The 20,974-nt window shown below is 37.9% G+C and overlaps 1 protein-coding gene across 1 annotated transcript in view; it reads right to left on the bottom strand.

The window, feature by feature from the left end:
• The window catches only part of srgap2 (SLIT-ROBO Rho GTPase activating protein 2), a 136,663-nt gene that overhangs the window by 39,140 nt on the left and 76,549 nt on the right, over positions 1-20,974 (bottom strand). Inside the window, exons 4-8 of the mRNA XM_016551340.1 lie at positions 16,648-16,810; positions 10,214-10,276; positions 4,239-4,454; positions 2,509-2,637; positions 861-1,082 (exon numbers count right to left, since the gene is read on the bottom strand). Of these exons, the coding sequence (XP_016406826.1) occupies positions 861-1,082; positions 2,509-2,637; positions 4,239-4,454; positions 10,214-10,276; positions 16,648-16,810 (793 nt within the window). The remainder of the gene's footprint in view (positions 1-860; positions 1,083-2,508; positions 2,638-4,238; positions 4,455-10,213; positions 10,277-16,647; positions 16,811-20,974) is intronic.

Raw genomic sequence — 20,974 nt, 5'->3', positions numbered from 1 at the left:
CAAAACAAAACAAATAACAAATAATACTACTACTACTATTACTAATAATTTTACTACTACTAATAGATAAACAGAATTAAGAATAAACAAATTAAACAAATAGAATTAAGAAACAATTAATAATACATTTTTCTGAAAACTACAGTTTATTAATCTTACTGTTGGCTGGTTGTAGATGTTGTGATGTTAACCGTTTGGTGACACAAATGACACAGAAAGAACACATCTCATCTTTATTAAAAAAAATCATATAAAATAAAATAAAAACAAACAAAACAAAAATAAATAAATTTAAATAAAATACCACAGCCAGATAATTTCTGTGTGTGATTCAATATATAAATTACAGCACCCATAAGGTTAGCAGTCGATTTGCCATATTAATAGTGAATAATATATAACATAATAACTAGACAGTCTACTGACAACATATAATAATACAGGGCTGAAGCAACAGAGGTCTCTCAACAGGCATGCCTGTCACTGTGCAACAATCTGATTGAGAAATGCTTCATTCCTCTCGAGGTGTCTGGGTTTGTTTGGACATGCAATGAGACACTGTCTTGCAAGAGTCATGTGTAACAGCAGAGACAGTGCTGATCGTTGTGTAACAGTACTGACTGGTATTTAGCGGAGCTGATTTCTTGATATCATCAAAATGTTTGATATATTGGAGGCACTTGGAATCAGTAAAGCCTCACTCAGTTGCCAAAGAATCTCTGTGTGCCATTGTTTACCCACATTGTGACTCTGCTGTTGGTATATTGCTTGGGGCATGAAAATAATTACCATCACTGCACATTCCATTACTTAATTTCACCAGTGTCATATCATAAGCAATAATAATCACACCAACTGACCATATCACCCATGTGAGACTGGAAATCGAAGCGCATCGGAGGGCAGAAGACGTTGTTGTAGGTCTCCATGAGCCTTTGTTTATCTGCATTGGCCTCCAGGTTCTCAGCAGCGTTCTCAATGGTCTCCAGACCACCGTGCTTGGAAGTCTCCACGTTAAACTCGGCCGAGAGGTAGGTACGCAGTGCACGGTTCAGGCTGGCATGGTAGCCCAGGTCACAGCACTGAGAGAGGGGGAAAAAGGGTATTTGGTTTGGTTTTGAGCTGTGAATGGAAATTTTGAGTTGAGAAAGGCAGTAAAATCTAGAGTAAATTACAACATTTATGCAATTGACAGAGACTTTAATTTAAATAAACTAAAAAATAAGAACCCAAGAACCCCATTTTTGGCTGTTAACCTGCACATGGTTACAACTTCACTTCCACGCTCTGATTGCTTTAAATGAAGGCTGTTCAGACTAAATCCATCATTCACAGTTCCTCACTCAGAAAGCCGACGCCGTGACGCCGTGTTGCGTGGGCCCCTGCGTGCCGCAGTTGAGGGTAATATGAGGAGGGGATTTCAGCACTTTGTGGGTGCGTTGTTAGGAGTCTGATGTAGATTTGATGGGACAAGTAGGCCCTCTTGCGGAGCTCAAATAGGGGGCTGCTACAGATCTGAAGGTTCAGGGTCACACTTGAATAAAGTAGTCTGATGAAGCAGCACACTGTCAGAGGGTATTACTGCACTGTGGGACACTGTACATGGGCATATTTAGGGCATTACACTTAAATGCCCTTTTAGGGCTGCACAGTATACTTGAAATAAAGAAAGTACCGGGGTACGAAAAGGTACAAAATTCTTGATGCTTTTACCACATTAATGTTTAATTGGGTTGTTTAACAAAAGTACAATCATTTGCACAAGGGAAATTGGAATTTAATTACTTATGAATTATATTTTTATGCAAAAATGAATGAGAAGACCATCATATGACAGCTCAAAAACCTTTTTTTTTTAAATTAGTGAATTAGTGAAGCAGTTTGAGAAACAGAAAAGTTTTGTGAGAACTGTTAAAAAAAATCTAAATGTTAAGATTAATCATTAATTATTCACATACTGACAGCCCTAGTTTCATTTCATCAGCTGCCCTGAGCTTGTTTACTTCATAAGGTATTGATTTAGAATCAATACTGAGACACCAAAACCTGGCACTGTAAGTTTTAAAAACCCTTAGATCAAACTAGTTCAAACCAGTGTTGTTCAACTAAAACTAAAATTATTAATTTAAATTAAATTAAAACTTCAAATAAAATTATTATGAATCATTTCAAGTAACTGAATTAAAGTTGAAATAAAATAAAATATAAGTATTGAAGATTCTAAAGATACTAAGAACTAAAATGTACACATATATAAAGCTAGTCAAATTACAAATGCACTTAACAAAATTACTAATAAAAGCTTATTTAAAATATGAATAAAAACTTTAATATTACATAAATAATACTAAAATAACATTGGTTCAAACAAGTTGAGTTTAACTGCATTATAACATTATAACACATATCGAGAGATTTAAGAAGGAATACTTGTGATTTAGCTCTCTCTTTCTTTTTGTAAACATTTAATTATGACAATACACTCGAATGAGATAAATGTGGACTTACATCTATGAGGTCTGACAGATCATGGATGTAGTATTTGAAGACGCAGCTGTTGGTGGCCTCCAGAGCCAGAAGATACTCATTCCTGGCCTTGATGGCTTTCAGCTTGTTCTCAGTGTATTTTGCTTGCCGCTAAGAATAAAAAAGTAAAACCAGGAGGATGAGACAATGGATGAGAAAAGGGCAGATTTTCCCACTGTTTATAATGAACACAGGCTGTCAAGTAAAAAAAAAAAAGTGCACAATAAGGACCAAAATCTCTGAAATATGGTTCAAGTTGGGTGTCAATAACTTTAAACGTCATTGTTTGCTACTGCCTTGAAACCAAAAATCATAAGTCAAACGTGTCATAGAAGTATGGGGAAAACTTATATTTTAATATCTGTGTGTAAAAATAAAAGCATAAACCATTTGGAATAGCATAACAAAACCTTTAAAGCTAACATTAAACATGAGCTCATGATGGATGGCACCTTGTTTAGCTTCTACTAGCCCTCCCTGAATAGGCTGCCACCACAAACTGCACTACATTTCCATCTGTAAATGCCGCTGGGGTGACCACAGGCTCTCTCTAGTGGGACGCATATAGAGGAGCTGCTGTTGGTCTTGAGGAAACAGAGGTGGCCCTGGAACAACCCAGCGATGATCCCATCAATCATTCCGTAAACTGGTGGTACTGGACAGAGATGGTAACCAGAGGACTCCAGAAGAACAAAGGCATGGATTGACAACAATATCTAGCCCAGACATGCTAATGCCTGACCCCTGACCCCATGCCATCTCATTACATCATCCAATGACATTCTACAACACAGTATATACAGTCATGGAGGAGCCATTCATTTGATGAATTAAACTGCCATTTAGTGCTAAGGATTACCATATCGAATTGGACATTTCTGGAATTTTGCAGCCTGGAATTTTGCGAAATATGAGAGTGTAAGGTCCAGCCTTGTTTCACCCTAAGAGTTTATTTTGTGATCATGACCGGCTGATTGTACATTATGCTGTATGCTATATTGCTACTTACAAAATAAATATGTAAAAGGACATGAAAAGACCACTGTCACCATTTTATTTTATTATGGTTTTTTTCCCCCATAAAAAGTCCACTGTTGGTCACCTATTTTATTTTATTTTATTTTTTTTTTGGACATTAAAAGACCATTGGTGGTTAGCTATTTTATTTTATCTTATCTTTTATTTTTTTATTGAATGAATATGGAAGCACCATTGCTAGTCACCTATTTAACTTTATTTTGTCACCTGTTTTATTTTATTTTCATTTTATTTGACTGCAGCATGCAGTGATTGACCAATCAGAATCAGGTATTCCAGAGAGCCGTGTGATAAGCATAGTATTATTTCGGCATGATAAGCATGGATTACGTATCTGACACATGTTATAAATTGATTAAACCACTGTCAACAGGTCATTAAAGCTGTCCAGGATCAGGTTTAGGACCCTCAACACCATCTGGCAGTGACGGCATTCTCTGTATCTCTCACCAGCTCATTGCTCCCTATGCTCTCCCTCTTTCAGCCTTTGTCTCTCAACTCCCACTCTATCACCTTTCCCATTTCCCTGAAATCTCCCTCCATCTGTTCATTCTTCTCCTGCCCACGTTCACCTTTCCTCCACATTCTCGGTTTAATCAGTTGTACAAAAACTCAAATTTCTCCTTGCATGAACTCTTCCCTTCTCAGTTGAACCCTCTGATCTCGCTGCTCACCTTCTCCTTCATTTTCTCGATCTTCTTGACAGAGCTGCGGCGCACGTGTTTCTCCTCTATCTTGATGTGTGTCAGGGAGTCGGGCGAGCGAGGGGTCTGCCTGTCCTCGTGTCGGACGCTGCGGCTCATCTGTTTCTCCTCCTGCTTTTCTGCCTCCTTCAGCTTGCTTTCAGCGTTGATGCTGTCCATGTTGTACATGTGATAGGTCTTCATCACCTGTGCAATAAGAAAAAGGAGGTTAAATGTGCATAAAATCGTAGGTTAGACAGAGTAAATGCATCATGCCCAGTGATGTATGTAGTTTGAATGTGATGAATTGGACTTTGTAGAGAAATATATGGATGTCAGTTTCTGCCACAAAAAAAATTTAAAATAAAATAATAAAATTAAATACAATAAAAAAAAAAGGTATTTGTGATTTTTATCTTACAATTCTTTTGCAAGATTTCTAATTGCATGAGTTGTTTATCGTGTCTTCTTGCACTTGAATGCTTTAAAATCACATGAATGTTCAAATTGGCCAGGTGTATTTGTCCATTAGAGTGCAAAAAGCCCTGAAAGAGAACTCAATAAAAAAAAAGTAATCGCTTGAATGTTTACACTGGCAAGGCTTAAAAACACATGCAAGTGATAAACTTTCTCGATGACGCAGCAGTGGCCCGATAACGTCAGTGATAAATCCGTCAACTGTCCCGAACGTCTTTCACACTGGCCCCGGGCCATAGGGTAGTCCTTATTGTCGAGCCCTGAATTGCGACACAAACTTAATTTCAAGTTTACATCTCGCAATTCTGAGTTAATATTTCACAAATTTGACTTTTTAAAATCAGAATGGCAAGAAAAAAAGGTCTAAATTGTGAGGTATAAACTCGGAATTGGAAGACAAAAGTATGAATTATAAGATAAAAAGTTGTAATTACCTTAGTTTTTTTACCCTGTGGCAGAATCAAGCTTCCATAGAAATATGACGGCAGGAAAAACAATTAAGCATAATTAACAGTCAAACTGATTTTTTGTGGTGTTTCTTCTTTTTTTAAATAAGGATCCTTACAGGTGGTCGTGCTCATAAAGGCAACTTGAAAAGAAACACATTACAGGCAAGAACCGGGCTGAAAGAGGGAAACACCTGAACTGATGACTATCAGCCTCAACAGCACACACTTATTCACAACATAACCGACTAAAAAACTGCTACAGGCCCAAAATCATTCACACAAATGCTTTATACTCAGTCAGACATGCAGAACATTTTTAGCTCAATGTGTTTGTACAGGCAGTGAGGCAACGGGACAATGACTTGGATGGAAACTGCAGCAGAGCCACTGCTGAAAAAAAATGACAATCTAGCCCAAATTATTAGCCCTTATTGCTTATTCCTATCTATCAATCTATCTATCAATCTATCTATCTAATGTTATATATACACTGTCATCTGTGACTGTTGCCAAGGAATGGAAGACACCACCAAGCTTGATAGTTAGTATTCAGCAGATGCTAAATCTGGGAATGGGATTGAAGGGAGGATCTCATTCCAAACTTCTGCTCCTTTGAGAGGAATGTCACAGAGTGACGCCATTCTTGTGCTTGCAATCAAACACACTGCCAAAACTGCAGAGATGATACCAAGCATCACTCACTGTCTGTGGCAGAAAGAGACAGTTAATGGGCTCCATTTCCCTCCATTTACACTGGCTTTCATGAGAGTGCTAGCCTCCATGATGGTTGGGCATAATAAATTTAATAAGCTCTTTGCAATGTCATCATTAATAGGAAACACTTACAGGAGGAATTTGGCAAACATAAATGTGGGCGGGTCTCAAAGCTTTTTCTTGCTCTTGTAAAATGCAAATCAGTCAGGCTCTTTTCCAGTTCTTAAAGGAAAAGTTCACCCAAAAATGTTTCTCAGAAGACAGTCATACAGGTTTGGATTGACACAAGGATGAGTAAATGATGACAGAACTGTACTTTTTGGGTGAACTATTGAACTAGCCACTATTGAGCTTATGAGAAAGAATGTCAAAGATTATGAAGAGGAAACTCGTCACGTTTTTCACCATTTTCAGCCCTGTGGGGTTCCTCTCAGATCCAAAAGGCTGAGATAATCATCATCAGCTTTTCCATTCATTCCTTCCTTTCTTCATATAAAGCACAGATGTCACTAAAAATGGTGCCAGGTTTATTTTCATCATCCTTAACTCTTTAATTAAAGGATTTGCTTACTTTTTATGGGGTATTGAAATCAATTACAGTCATTTCCCAGGAGAACATGTGTGGATCTGTACAGGGGGGAATCCAGTCGCCATTCAAAGTAAGCCAATATCACGGGTCCTCCTCCTACCACATTTGAGCCCAGAACACCCCACCCTGAAAACCCCAAACTATTCCTTCCTCCCCCACAAAAACGAGGAATACAAAAATATGAGGCAAATTACAAAGGGCTTTTCTAACTGAATTTCTTCTCCCAGTAAAAATAAAAGCCTGAGACCATTAGGATTATTTAAGCTGTGCTGCTAATTAAAGGCATGTACGCATTAAAGCCCCATGCAACACTGTGCTGTGTATCAGAAAGCAGCACTGCACTCTACAGCAGGATAATAACATGACTTATAATCCACTGAATCATCCCTGAATTTTCCGTGCACCACTGCTAATTTCAGCACTGCCAGGGAACATGGGTCTCTGTGGTGGTACGGATACGGCAATGCTAAGTCTATAAGACAGTAATCATATTGCCATTGAGGGTTAAAACCAAGGTTAACTACCATTAAAGGTTTTTTCATGCTAAAATGTAAACACTGAAGGAGTTCCCTATAAATAAGAGTATATGTTGGTTCTCCACTACTTTTGAAAAAGCGAAAAGGCACAAATCCCATGTTGTTTTAGTGACAAATGTAAATCATTACTTAAAATTAACATGGTATGAAAATGAGCTAGTATTAAACACATTACTGTCTGTATTTATCTAGCTCAACCATTCAACCGTTACCAATCTTATTGAAAGAAAAAAATATTAAGCAAATTTATGGAAAATTAGTTCTGTATAATAATATTATATAATATAATAATCAACATTCAAACCAACATTCACCTCCATACAGTTATTGTTAACTAAAACTATTAAAAGTTGTTAACAGTTTCGTTAACAGCTGAAGTAAAATAAAATTTGCTGTTGAAAATTGTTAACTTGAAAAAAATTAGAAATGTTGCCTTGGCTACTAAAATAACTGAAACTACACCTGAAAAACAACGAATTAAGCCAAATAGAAATTAGGGCTGTCCAAAAAAAATTGAATTTCGAATATTCGTCGAATAAAAAATAAAAAAACCCACATTCGAATGCAAAAACGTTGCATTCGAATTTTAGGTCTGCGTCAGCCGTCAGGCAGCCTATCAGTGGCGCACGAAATGCGACAACGATGTAAGTGTCATTGCATTTTAATGCTTTTGTTATCCTATCCAGTTGAACCCACTAGATGCGGCGCTGCTACGTTGTTGTTCATTCAGTAGGTTCACCAGTTGTATGTATCATATTTTATGTTCACCTGCGAATACAATTAGCTTTCCGTAGTGTTTAACTAATCACCTAACGTTATCTGAACAATCGGACCAGTGCTGCTTCCTCAATAAAGTTTATCATTCTCACGTGTTTTAAGCCTTGTCAGTTTAAATATTAAAGTGTTTAAGCCATTCAAGCGTGAGACAGCACGGAATAGATTTCAGTGCGGTATTTACACGCTGTGATAGACCTTTTCTGAAAGAGATTTAAATGCGGTAGGCTACTCAGGCGTTGTGATCGATCATTTCAGTTCGTGCCGGCAGCGCTGCACACACACAAAGCCACAGCTCGGCTCGGCTCGGCCAGCACGTGAGTAGGCCACCAAATTGAGCTTTCTGTTGCGCCTTCATCAGCAAATGCACACAAAGCACGTCGGAATGACAGTCTTGAGGAGTATCCACGTAAACGAGTATTGTTTCCGATCCGCACTTTACCGGTGCGGTTTCTTCAACCCCTAATACTGCTCGGTCCCATCGCCGTATCGGCTCAAATGCATAGGCAATTGCACTTATTATGGACTTAACAGTGCTTTCAATGTGTGTTGTTCAAAATGTAAAGAAATGCTTGTATTACTTCACTGGCCATCGGAGCGAACCAACCCCGTGACGTCACACGCGGTGGTACTGCAAGATGGCGGCGCCCTTGCTCTAAAAGCTATAACAAAACAACCTTTTTTCTTTAAAATGGTTACATTAATCATGTTTGTTATATATATTTTTAATCAAAGTGGAAATCACTTTACTAAATAATGTAAACTTGACTGACTGCTTCATTTCCACTTTAAGTACATAAAAAATCAAGTACTTTTGTACTTTCACTCAAGTAAAATTGAAAACTGAGTACTTTTACTGGAGTAATATTTTATTATACGGATCTGTACTTTTACTTAAGTACTTGATTTGTGTACTTCGTCCACCACTGCACAGAACGCATATTTATCACATTTACTAGAGGGACATCTATCAGCGTCTGGCACAAGAGAGCGGCATGTTTAGAAAGCCATGTAAAATTAATGTAAGTTCAACTTTTAAAAAAACATGTCTCAAGACTTTATGGCGGTTTTTCCCCATCCCACTGTATCTCATGTTTTTAAATGAAGAAAGTAGCCTACTCTTTGTGATTGGTTTTCGGTCCTTTGCATTAAACTATACATACATGCATGGTGCTGTTTTTTTCCTAATTGTTTAAGCAACGTTATTAATTATATATGGTTTATAAACATTATTTTAAACATTATGCACTTTTTTTTTTCAAAGATAGTCGTGCTATTTTATTACACTTTGAAGAAACGTGCATAATATTTTGCGCGATGCGCCCTCTTGTGGCCTCAGGAGAAGCCAAAAGCTTTTTTCCCCTAACTGAAATTATATGCCTTTTAAATTCTAATATAATTCGAATTTTGATAATATTTAAGTAGAAAATTCTAATTTAGTTTTTCAGTCATTTTGACAGCCCTAATAGAAATAAGTATTAAACAAAAATGACAAACGCACCTCACAAAACCACTAAAACTATAGTATATAAATTATACTAAAATAACACTGCATTTAATGATGATTTATTGAAAAATTAAAAAGCCTTCATGTTTAAGAGTTCCAGGCCCTATTTCGTACCCTGTTCATGAAAAGTGCCATGACCTCATCAGTGGAAATGTAGCTTGTTCACGTTTCAAAAACAGCATGTGGCAAATAATTAGGACAGAATATAAAAAGTGACTGATGCTTGAGGAAGACTATAAAACATACAGCATAACGGGAATATCACAAAATCTGAAAGGATTGCAGTAAGTAATGATTGAGACTGGGTCTGCACTTCCGACCCACAGCTGTTGATGTTCATTACCATCCAGAGAGCATCATCACTGTTTGGAGAGCTCTTATACTCCACAGTGCTCTTCTGTGCCACTGCAAATGCAATAGATCTGCTTTAGAGTCTCAGGTAGGCTACAGGCAGTCAATCTGCATGCCAGCAGGTTAGATTCATTGCTGGCTGACTACTATAATTACTATCATTCACTACTTGTTCATGTCCCTCTGTCTTACTAAAGAATTACAAGGACTGTCTGGTAAAACATTGTTTTGTTCACATACACACAAATGCATTTCAAAGAACATAAACATTAAGGAGTGATTACATTTTTCCATGGAGGCGTCTTTAAAACTAAAATTCGGACACACCCTGTAACACAACCACACACAGGGGGCACACAGTGACTAAAAGCTCTCAAAATATTTTCAACAAGAAGAAAAAGTAACTATAGCCACCCCACGCCTCAAAAATACTGATTGGACTACAACCACAAGAGACCAAAATAACCACTCGGCTGAAGCAGAGACTCGATGCCTCATCGCTGCAGCAGGCTGATGCAGAGGAACCAGAGAGACGGAGGACATCCTCGACTAGGCTGTTTGTATCTTACCGTGTACAACTCATTGAGGACCTTCATCAGATCCTCCTGCAGCTGGAGGCCCATTTCTTTACTCTGCAAGAAAAAAGAAGGCAAAAAAAAACATTAGTATAAGAGAAATAGAGGGAGATAATTGTGTAGATCATGATTAACAGTAGTGCCCTGTACTCTATTATACCTGACCATCCTTTTTGGGCTGTGAGCCCTGAAGCTGTCACTGTTAGACTGATGAGACGCTTTTCTGCTCACTCAGTAATGGAGGTCAGCACCAGCTAACCTCAAACACATCTAGCTCAATACAGTCCTGGCCAAACCGTCACATTATACTGGAACACTGCACACTGGGCCGATTTAACCATATGGGCAATTGGGCACATCCAAAATGGTCCATTCAAAGATTTTTCAAAGAATGAGGAATGGCACACAATGGTCAAAGCTTCTTTTTCTACTTGTACATTGTGTTTCAGTTGGAAATATGTCAAATTATGGAAATAAAATGGGCTGAAACACCAATTTATTTATGCCTTTAAAGTTCTACCAAAAATGAAACTTTTTGTTTTGGGGTGAACTATCCTTTTAAGTCACAAGCATCTCTGTTTTCAGTTAGTTCCACTTATGCACTTGTCTAAAGGTTACACTTCTATTAGAGAGGTTTACCAAAACTGAAGTGTATAGACGATGTAAAAGTATTACATTTCTGTTCAGTGTCAATCAATTTACAATGAATGTCAAAAAGTGTGCAGCTGAACTGAAACTGGAAACCATTACTTGTGATTTTGATAAGACTTCCTCTTTGAGACTGTGGAATAAAGAGGTCTGGTAAACTGTGTGAGATGGAAATGGTGGTTTGCTGCTATGGTGGATGCTGTGTCTTGTAAGAGGAAGTTCGGGAACGAAGGCACAGTATGACATGAAGATGAAGTGCTTGCGAATTCAAGTCCAAACTTCAATTGCTGTGGGCTGATAACTTGAGAGCCAGCCAAGAAGATGTCTAGCATTCACTGTGGGCTTTGACTCAGTCACTCCTTCCCTATTCCCCACATTTACATTTTTGAGGGTTTTCCTGTTTTTGAAGGTCTGATTGAGGCTTTTATGGCTGTTTTTGGACAGATATCAATCAGCTCCTGAGTTCTTGAGGATGAGAAGTGATGGAAATAATGGAAGAGAAAGGAAATATGAAACTGAAAGGAGATGAAGTGTGTGCACAGGCATAAAAGACAGAAGGGAAGTTAAGGGTGAAAGAGTGAAATTGAGAGAGTGTTCACACAGTCAATCTGTCAATCTTCACAAACAGTGATTGTGCAGTCACACAGTTCCCTTCCTGTTTCATCCAGGATGGAAAGACTGGAGTTCATTTTAACCATTTGAAAGCTGAGATGGATGAGTAGGCTGTGGGGAGGCGTCCCGTAGGAGATCCCGTAGGAGTTCTAATGGGTTTTACTTGGAGGCAGTGGACTGGGTAATATGTAAGAATGCACAAGAACACCCAGATTCAGAGCGGAGGATGAACTGCTTGTCTGGAAATGCTCACCTCACCTCTCTAAACAAGTCTGAGGAATTTAGTCAAGCTGATTGAGCTCATAACTGGCTCATAACTCATATTTGGTTGGCCTTCCAAAAGAGGACGATATCCGCTTCGTCATGCCTGGAGCTGATCCGTGCTGGTCGCTGAGGAAATACATCAATTTCGCGCTGTCGATCGCCGGATCGGCTTTCACCGTGGACGAAGCGGAGTCGATGAGCTTTGTAAAAATTTACGCGTTTCAGAAAGGCAGGGCATAGAGGAGAAACAATAATGTACAGTATGTGGAAAACAATGTGTTTTTTTAACCTTAAACCGCATAAACACATTTCATTACACCAAATACACAAAATAATGTTCTTTTTAGCAGCATCATATGACCCCTTTAATTATTAGGAAAACAGACATAGACATATAAGCTCTTGTTCCAGGTATTTATAAGCCCCATAACAATCACTCAAGCCATAAATGGCTAGTGCAAGAACATCATTGGAAACAACCTCAGACCGGTGGATTTCTCCAGTGGAAAGGCCTAAAAATACCTCCAAACAAACATCCAAATACTTTATTTATAAAAATGTTGTCCCATTACATTTTCCTGTCATGTGTGAGCGTTAAACTGAAGGTGTGGGAGATAGTTCAGAAGCATATGGTCTCCCCAGCTGACGTCTGTAAGCTAATTTGTGCTTACAGACCTGCTGGGGGGAGACACGTGCAGTGGGGTCTGGCTCCAGTCTGCCCTGTTGGTCGCCCTACTTCAGATCAGTTCAATAAGAAGCATTTGATGGATTTATTCAGTCTGCTCTTTCTATTAGGATTGTTGGGTCTAAGCTACTCCTTTCCACTTTTCCTTCCTCTCTCTTGCTCCGCCACTCACAGACACACATAACACTTCCCCTCTAAGCAGCATAACACTCCTGCGGTGAAATGGATCTTGAGGAGTGCGGTCGGAGCAGGCAGAGCTGCCTTCCTCCATCTGCTCAGAGACACACTCCAAACACACAAAGCGCCAAAAAATGGGAGTAAACTATTGATTTTCCATGAAGGCCCCTTTAAATTTATTGGGAAACAGGGGAGAGACACTGGGACGGGAGGACATGGATTTATGAGCCTTAATGGCAAGATGCACTTGTTAAATGAAAACGATCACACATTTGTCAGTGAACTTGACAGGAGATTGGTTTTGGTTCTGCACAAATCTGTCAAAGAAACATCACTTTGGGGTGTGTGTGAGGGGACTGGTTTACCGGCACTCAACATCAGTCACATGTCAAATGATTGTTCCTACACCTCTGCTACTAACTCACCCCAAAAACAAGAGCATGTGATTGAATTGATGAAAATCCTTTGTCTTGATTCAAAGTACTATGTTCAGAAAAAAACACACACACACATTGTACTTGTACTCAGTGATCGGAGCTACTTCAGCAGAGAAATGCTTGAAAAATAAGTCCACAACATGTTTGTTGGTTACTGGAGTCCAAAGCACAGCCAATATTGCAGAGTCTTTTGCCTTTTTTCTAATAAAGAAAAAACTTCTCAATTTATTTTCATCACAGCTAGTGTTAGTGGCACTAAATGAGTCTCCAAAGAGTTTTTCCAAACACATCTATGCACCAATATTAAAATTCTGGACTATACAGAAAAGCCAATAATTATTTTCATAATAAATGACCAGAGTTGGGAATAACACGTTACACAGTAACATTACTGTATTCAAATTACTTTTCCTGAAAACGCAATAATGTAATGCATTACATTTTAATTTTATGTAATTTGATTTCAGTTACTAATGTCAATAAAATTACGTTTTAAATGCAGTGTTAAGAAAAAATATGAAGTAAAATTTTTAAATCATGTTTTGTGCAACAGTATGCCCTTTAATAAATCACCAGAGAATGCGAGCTAAAATGCAGACAAGTCGTACAACATTTAGATGCAATGAAATGTTGCCTATCATATTTCAAAATGTTGCACTCGATTTCACATTTTAGTCTGGCATTTGGGAAAAGTCCTACTAGTAAAATGTGTACAAGCTCATGTGGATGAATAGCATGAATGGATACAGCATGAATAGCGCGCGCTGCGAGTGGGTGTGACCACATTACAGATAATGAGCTCAGACAGGACAGACTGAACCTTGCGTTGGTTTCATACGGATTACTTTATCAGAGAATATTATAAACGTCATTTAAAAATATACACTTCAGTCATTCTATAGATATATTTCTCATGACTGAGTGTGAAGTATTCGCTGAGTTTTCGTTCATTTTTGTGACGCGTTTCAGAAGAAGTTCACAGAGACCGAGACAGCAGAAAGCGCACAGTTTGTTTTCTTTATTTTACAAAAGCATAGCTTTCTGTTGACATTGCGAGTGTAGTCCTTTTACAGTTTCAAATGGTGTATTACTCTTATCTGTAAGATCAAAAATGACAGAACATTTTAAGTTCTTTTCGCTGTTATCAGGAAAAAATGCAAGTGATCGTTCAAGTTGCTGTTTTCATACTTCAGTAATTTTTCAGTCAATATTAAATTACTGAAAGAACAATGAGTTTCATTTTTTTTAGGTTTCATTATTTTTTAGGTTTGATAACTTGAAAAGTAAACCTGAAAGTAACTTGAAAGTAAAGTAATTAGTAATCTGATTACTTTTTAAATGCAGTAATCAGTAACGTAATCAAATTGCAATTTCAAAGTAGTAATTTGTAGTGGATTACTTTTTTGAGTAACTTACCCAACACTGTAAATGACAGATATTAAAATCCTACACTCATATGTCCAAATATATTAAAAATATAACACTAAAAATTAAAATCAGTTGTTTTAAATGCTACAAGTGAATTTACACATCACATCATTTATACAGTACAGTATGAAAAACTGATATTCATTTTGAGATTTGCTAAAGATTTTAAGTGAGAGTTAGATGATGGCATTATAATCTAATTAAATTATTAATCTAGAGTAATCACAGGAATAAATAACATTTTAAAATATATTCAACTAGAAAACAGTGATTTTAAATTGTAATAATATTTCACAGTATTACTATATTTTTGACCAAATACATGCAGCTTTAGTGAGCACAAAATACTTTTTCAAAAACATTAAAACATCTTAATTATTCCAAACTTTTACATTTTTTTGTATTCTTTTTTTTTTTTTTTTTCAACATATGATAACCAATGTAGTACTGGTATTTTGTGTCTCTCCACTATTTGCTGCCAATACGAAATGGTAGACAATTACTTTACAATTTATTCTTACTCATGAAAATATGTTAAAATTTAAATTAATTCATTAATTACATATCACATCATATTAGAAGCTAAAAGTGGTCAAATTAAATTGTGCTACGTTTCTCATCAGGCACTAAATAAGGGGAATAAGATTCATCCAAAATTTCACAGCCAAAACTTCTCTTTCTCCACTTCTAAGAGTGTTTTCCTTTATTGTGTGTCTGCGCTTATGGTTCAATAAAGTCGTAAACCTCCTCCGGACACGGCTCCCTTGACTATATTTGCATTTAGAGTGCAGAATTTCTCCAGCATGTCGTAGCGCTTTTAAGACAGGTGGGAGGTGTGCGCCACTGGGACGTGGGGTAAGTCCAATTGCACAGACTTCAGCGATTCCCAGGAAGCCTCTAGAGAGAGGCCGGCCAGGAGCGTTCAATTAAAGGACTGTTATTTCTGCAGCATGGAGAGTCGGGTGAGCTAAACTACAGCAGAGAGAGACAGAGAGAGTTGAGGAGAATGTTGATAGGGAGGCTCATCTCTCTCTCTCTCACGGGAACGAAAGAACAGACAGAGAGACAGCGGGAGAGAAAGAAGTGCTGATTGGGGTCTGAGAGACTCTTGCCGCTAGATATACAGGGGGAAAAAATGCGATTTAAGAGTCCTTTCTCCCTCTCGATTTGGAATTTTTAGAAAAGTTTAGAAGAGAAAGTTGCAATAAACCTTAAATTATGCATAGCTGAGACCTCTGACCTCTCACAAGGGGTCTTAAATGGACATAATTTGAAATGAGATTCTCAACCTCTTTCTGATAAAAGTGCCAAAACACCCTGCTCAACTGATGGGTTCTTGTTTTAAAGGGATAGTTCACCCAAAAGTGAAAATTCTGTCATCATCAACTGAACAGTTTCTGGTCCCCATTGACTTCCATAGCATTTTTTCCCCCATACTATGGATCAATGGGGACCAACAAATGCATGGTTTCACACATTCTTCAAAATATCTTCTTTTATGTTCAACAGAAGAAAGAAATTAATGCAGGTTTGGAACAACAAGTGGGTGAGTAAATGATGATAGAATTTTTCATTTTTGGGTACACTATCACTTTAAGGAGATTCCCTCTCAATAAATAAAGTTGGATTTGACCTTAACAGACCAGATCAAACTGGATTCACCTGGATAACCAATGGACACTGGAAATGTGCTGATAAGAAAGCATCTCTTTTACAGCTCTGGGTCTAGATAGTGAGCGACCTGAATTCCTGCCTGTCTAACCAGTCTAGACAAGCCAAGAGGAATGAGAATGGTGCTCTCTTGCATCTATTAGCTTGACCTGAGCAAATATAACAGGATACAGATTTTTAGCTTGAGATTTAAGATTCTAATCATCTCACTATCAGCTTTAATGAGCATAAGAATGCATAAGAACCCACAGAAGATAGTTGTGAATCAAACTGTTAACATGTTAGTTTTACTAGCCCTAATTAATATAAATATTGACAAATTATATCATGTATGAGACATAAAATAATTAAATTATATATACAATGAAAATGTGGTCTAAGAAAACGTCAGTGAGGAGAGATTATCGATTGAAATGAAAAGCTAGTAAAAAATGAGGCCTCAAGCTCAGTGACCACTATAGAGGCTTTTATAGAGAAATCGGCTGGTATGTAAAGACAAATGTCACCTTTTTGAAGAGGCGTCCTGAGTCCTCGCTGACCTGGGCGAAGCGTGGGATGATGTTGTTGAGGTAGAGATCGCTGAGTGTGGCATGGTCTCGACTCTCTCTCTTCACCTGAGCCAAGAGAAGGTTCCAGCAGTTGACTGGAGACAAGACATTCTGCTCTTTTCTGCAGAGAAAAGCAAAGAAAAAACACATTTATTATCATTCATTATACAGGAGAGAGCAGAAGAATCAGCTGAAAGAAGCTGTTTTAAAAAAATACATTCTAGGTGGTTTATATGATTTTGCAGTAGTTGCAAATGATTTTTTTTTCGGACAGTGATTCAATCACAATACATAGGCTAATCAAAAGGAATCAGAGGGATCAATTAAATATAACCAATTGATTCAGTCAAATAATTTTAAGCAAAATAGATTTAAAATGTTTAATATAAGAACTACATTTTTAAAAAAATATTTCTTAAATAAACAAGGTATGTTTTCCCACACATTTTAATACAGAAAACAAGGACTTTTGTAAACATTTTAGAGTGATGATGCAAATGAAATTGAATCACTGATTTGATTTAAATCACTGAAATAGTTTGATGCTTGGAAAAACTAAAAGAAAAAAAATTTAAACGGTTTGCTTCTGTGGTTTAAACACATATTGTTGTTTAATTTTATTTCACCAGCAAAATCATTTCAAATACATTATGAATATGCATTACTTCTATACTGACCACACACACACACCACGTTCTATGCAGATGAGAAATTGCTCATATAAAGCTCATACATGCAAAAAGTCTCATCGCCATCAGTCATTCAAACAGTCAACTGTTTTTGAAAACTAATGACTTCAGATCACTTTGTCACTACAAATCACTGTGAACAGCCCTTGAGACACAGATCGTCATTACAGATAAATCAGCTCAAAAAAAACCCTGCAGACTCCTGCTCTAATAGGGAATGTGTCCAGGACGTTAAATGTTACTCTAACACATGCAGTCCTAGTGTGGTTAAGAAGGTTACACATGCATATACAGTAGATTCATCCTGATAAACCTGTTGCCCTCTATGTGAAGTTCACTCATGCACAACAGAGCAATGGATGTCACGCCAAAGAGGAATTCTGCTAAGCCCCACGTTACTCCGGGCATATGCTGGAGGGATGGACCCAGCGGCCTTTGCATGCCAGGAGACAGATGCTGAGGGTCCCGTAGAAGCCCATGAGGTGGGGCCTGTTCCCTGCTGCTAAAATGCCTCTGAAAGGGTGGGGCAGAACCTGAAGTTTCTTCAGACCAGACAGTCTGAAATGTCCGCAGAGAGGGTACAGACAGATGCTGAGGGTCCCGTAGAAGCCCATGAGGTGGGGCCCGTTCCCTGCTGCTAAAATGTCTCTGAACGGGTGGGGCAGAACCTGAAGTTTCTTCAGACCAGACAGTCTGAAATGTCCGCAGAGAGGGTAGAATCAGGAAGGACTGCATCTAAAGAGCCCTCAGAAAGCATCCGGCTGTCTGTTAATGTATTACAGACTGTCTGTTTACAGAGGAACAGCTAACACATGACCTTGGTCCTGCTGTTAACTCAAGCACTGAGCATCTGTGAGAACTAAAATGATCTAATCTCCATTCATCACATCTACCCAAACAGCAACCTAATCCAACAGTGTTATTCAAATGTGTACGTTTAAGGCCTAAACAACTTGTGGCCTGCAAGGGTAAATCCATTTCCTCTCTCATTTTAGAAAGACAGCAACTCATAAAAACACTTCCACGGGGTGGACTGAACAGATTTATACCACGGGCCTGTTGAATGCTTGAATCTGATTGGCTGACGAACATTCTAAGGTGTGCAATTATTTTCAGGGAAAATGCACATCTAAAGTAGTTTCAGGCAGGTCTTGACCGCATTCCATGTCCATATCGCTACACGATTTCAGTTATTTCAAAGGTCCTTACAGCCTACAACAGCAAAAGAACCAAAATCCACAAAGACACCAACCAAGTAAATTAATATAGTAAACAATAGGATAAAAACAACAAATTATTTCCATGTTTTGCCACAAAATTACATTTTATCATGTACAGAAAGCACATACTCTATTTCTCCCGCTCTCTCTCCCTTACAAACGCACACACAAACATTTCTGACATACACAGAAACATGTTGTCAGCGCTGCTCTGACGATTTTATCAGTAAAATAGCTTAGCAACTTAAAAGCTACATGACATTTCTCACTAGCGAGGTAATAACAGTGTGCTCTTGAAGCAGTTTTGTTCAACTTAGTTACGCTATTAGTAGAGCCGCTTCTGCTGAACACTGTTAAGAGACACACAGACTCCGGTAATTCACACACACTCCGCTTTGCATCATGGCTGCATCACTACCTCAGGTGTGCATTATTTTCTAATAATTCAACAGCCCGTTGTCAATTATTCCTTACATAATGGCATACACTATCGTTTGTAAGAAACAAGTAATTTTAATCAGCAGGGTCTTACTGACCCCAAACTTTTGAACTGTAGTGGACACGTCCAAATTATTTAAAAAGTGCATGTCCAAAAACATGGTAATTCAAAAAACATGGTATTTCAAACACCTTATTTCCAAAGCACACGTCCAAAATCATGGTACCTTTTCAAAAACCATATTAACTTTTGTGCAGAATATGCTGCACAAATCATACTACATAAATAGCAGGACATCAGAATCATCTGAACCTGTTTTAGCATATTTAAAAATAAAATTACAAAACACATTCTGGGCTAAAACCAAGCGCTGCTGATATCTTGAAGTAGTCTGAGTCTGGGCAATAAACCTCATGTACAGATGTGTATTAACACTCGTCTGACACAGTCCTCTATATTGAAGAGCACGCTAGATTAATCATATAACTCGATGGGGACCCTGGCTCTCTGTACAGGACATTCCCTCTAGCTTCACCTGCCGACAAGACTTCAGACAGACACTCCTCCCAACGAGTTCAAAGAGAGGGGAAATCAGCCAGCGTTCAGAGCTCAGCGGGGGGCTCTGCGGAGGTACATCACAGCCTGTTCTCCCGCTCAACACTCAACATCTGTCAGTGTTGTGGAAAGGACAGGACACATCTCACTTCATCGTGCAACTCTTTTGATGATGGGATCAGAATAAAAAGACCAAATTTACTGTCGTCATCAAACAGCCAAGGTATTTCTACAGATGATAAAGGAAAGAGATTCATATAATTAGAGTTTAATTCTTTGACAGACTGCTGAATTTCATTACCGTGTATTTGCTTGTTTATGGAGCCCAAGTGCTCAAATATATGCTACACTGAAAAAATAATGGTGTGGAAACAATTTTCACTCAGTAATTGCTAGTATATTTCAAAAACAAGCACAAAGAAAAGGCAAATAACAAATTGAATTAAACATGAAATTCTGAAGTAGAAAAACTGAAACGGTATTTTCTTGTTTTTTTTTTGTAAATGAAAGCATACAGAAAATAACAATAATGTAGGTCTACATTCAATTTGTTATTCATCAGAAAAATATTACATCTAAAAACAAAAACGTGTAATATTTAACTCATGTAACTCATTTGCAATTAACAGCTAAATTAAGAAATATCAAGTATATGTTCCTTATTCTTTATTCAACATAATTTTTCAACTTTTAAACTGTCACAAAAAAAGCTTAAAGTCCTTAGCTTTGTAGCACCATTGTGACCATTAATTGAGTTGCTGCCCAAGTATCAGCCACTTTGAGGTTTTTATTTTGGTTAGGATGATGCCTTATAAAAAAGCTGACTACATAGGGAGCAGATAGCAGCACACTTTAAAACAGACCTACTGAATAAAAACACGCAGTACATAGGTAGCAGTCACAATTCAACTACAAATGCAACTAAAGTCAGCATATTTAAAACATTTATGTGCACACACCACTCTCACAAATAACGTTTCTCTCCATCAACTTTCCCAGACACCCTTTTCCCCCATCTAAACAACAGCGGTTAAGAAGTGTAGCAGAAATAATTGCCTTTGGATGTTTGGAGGCCACGGCTGAGGTAAAGAGTGGAATGAGATCTTGATGCTGGCTCTGCCAATGGTCTCACAACATGTTGGTATAAAGCAAGACTTGGGAAACAGGGAAGAATGAAACCGGTTTGAGCATGTAGCAAAAAGTGAAGCAAAAATAAAGGTCTTGCACAACAAGGGTTCAAAGAAGGCGAGTTCCTGATGCTAAACCACGGAGATGTGTGCCAAAAATTGGTGGGAACACCTCCATTAATTGACACATGGTGTAGGACATATCATAACACAAGGAACATGAGAACACAAGAATATACCAACAAAACAAATCTT

This window comes from Sinocyclocheilus rhinocerous, unplaced genomic scaffold (genome assembly GCF_001515625.1).
Source record: "Sinocyclocheilus rhinocerous isolate Xijiao unplaced genomic scaffold, SAMN03320098_v1.1 scaffold14, whole genome shotgun sequence".
Classification (NCBI taxonomy): Eukaryota; Metazoa; Chordata; class Actinopteri; order Cypriniformes; family Cyprinidae; genus Sinocyclocheilus; species Sinocyclocheilus rhinocerous.
Note: the sequence above shows the minus strand (reverse complement) of the source record. Positions and strands in the feature narration are given on the sequence as shown.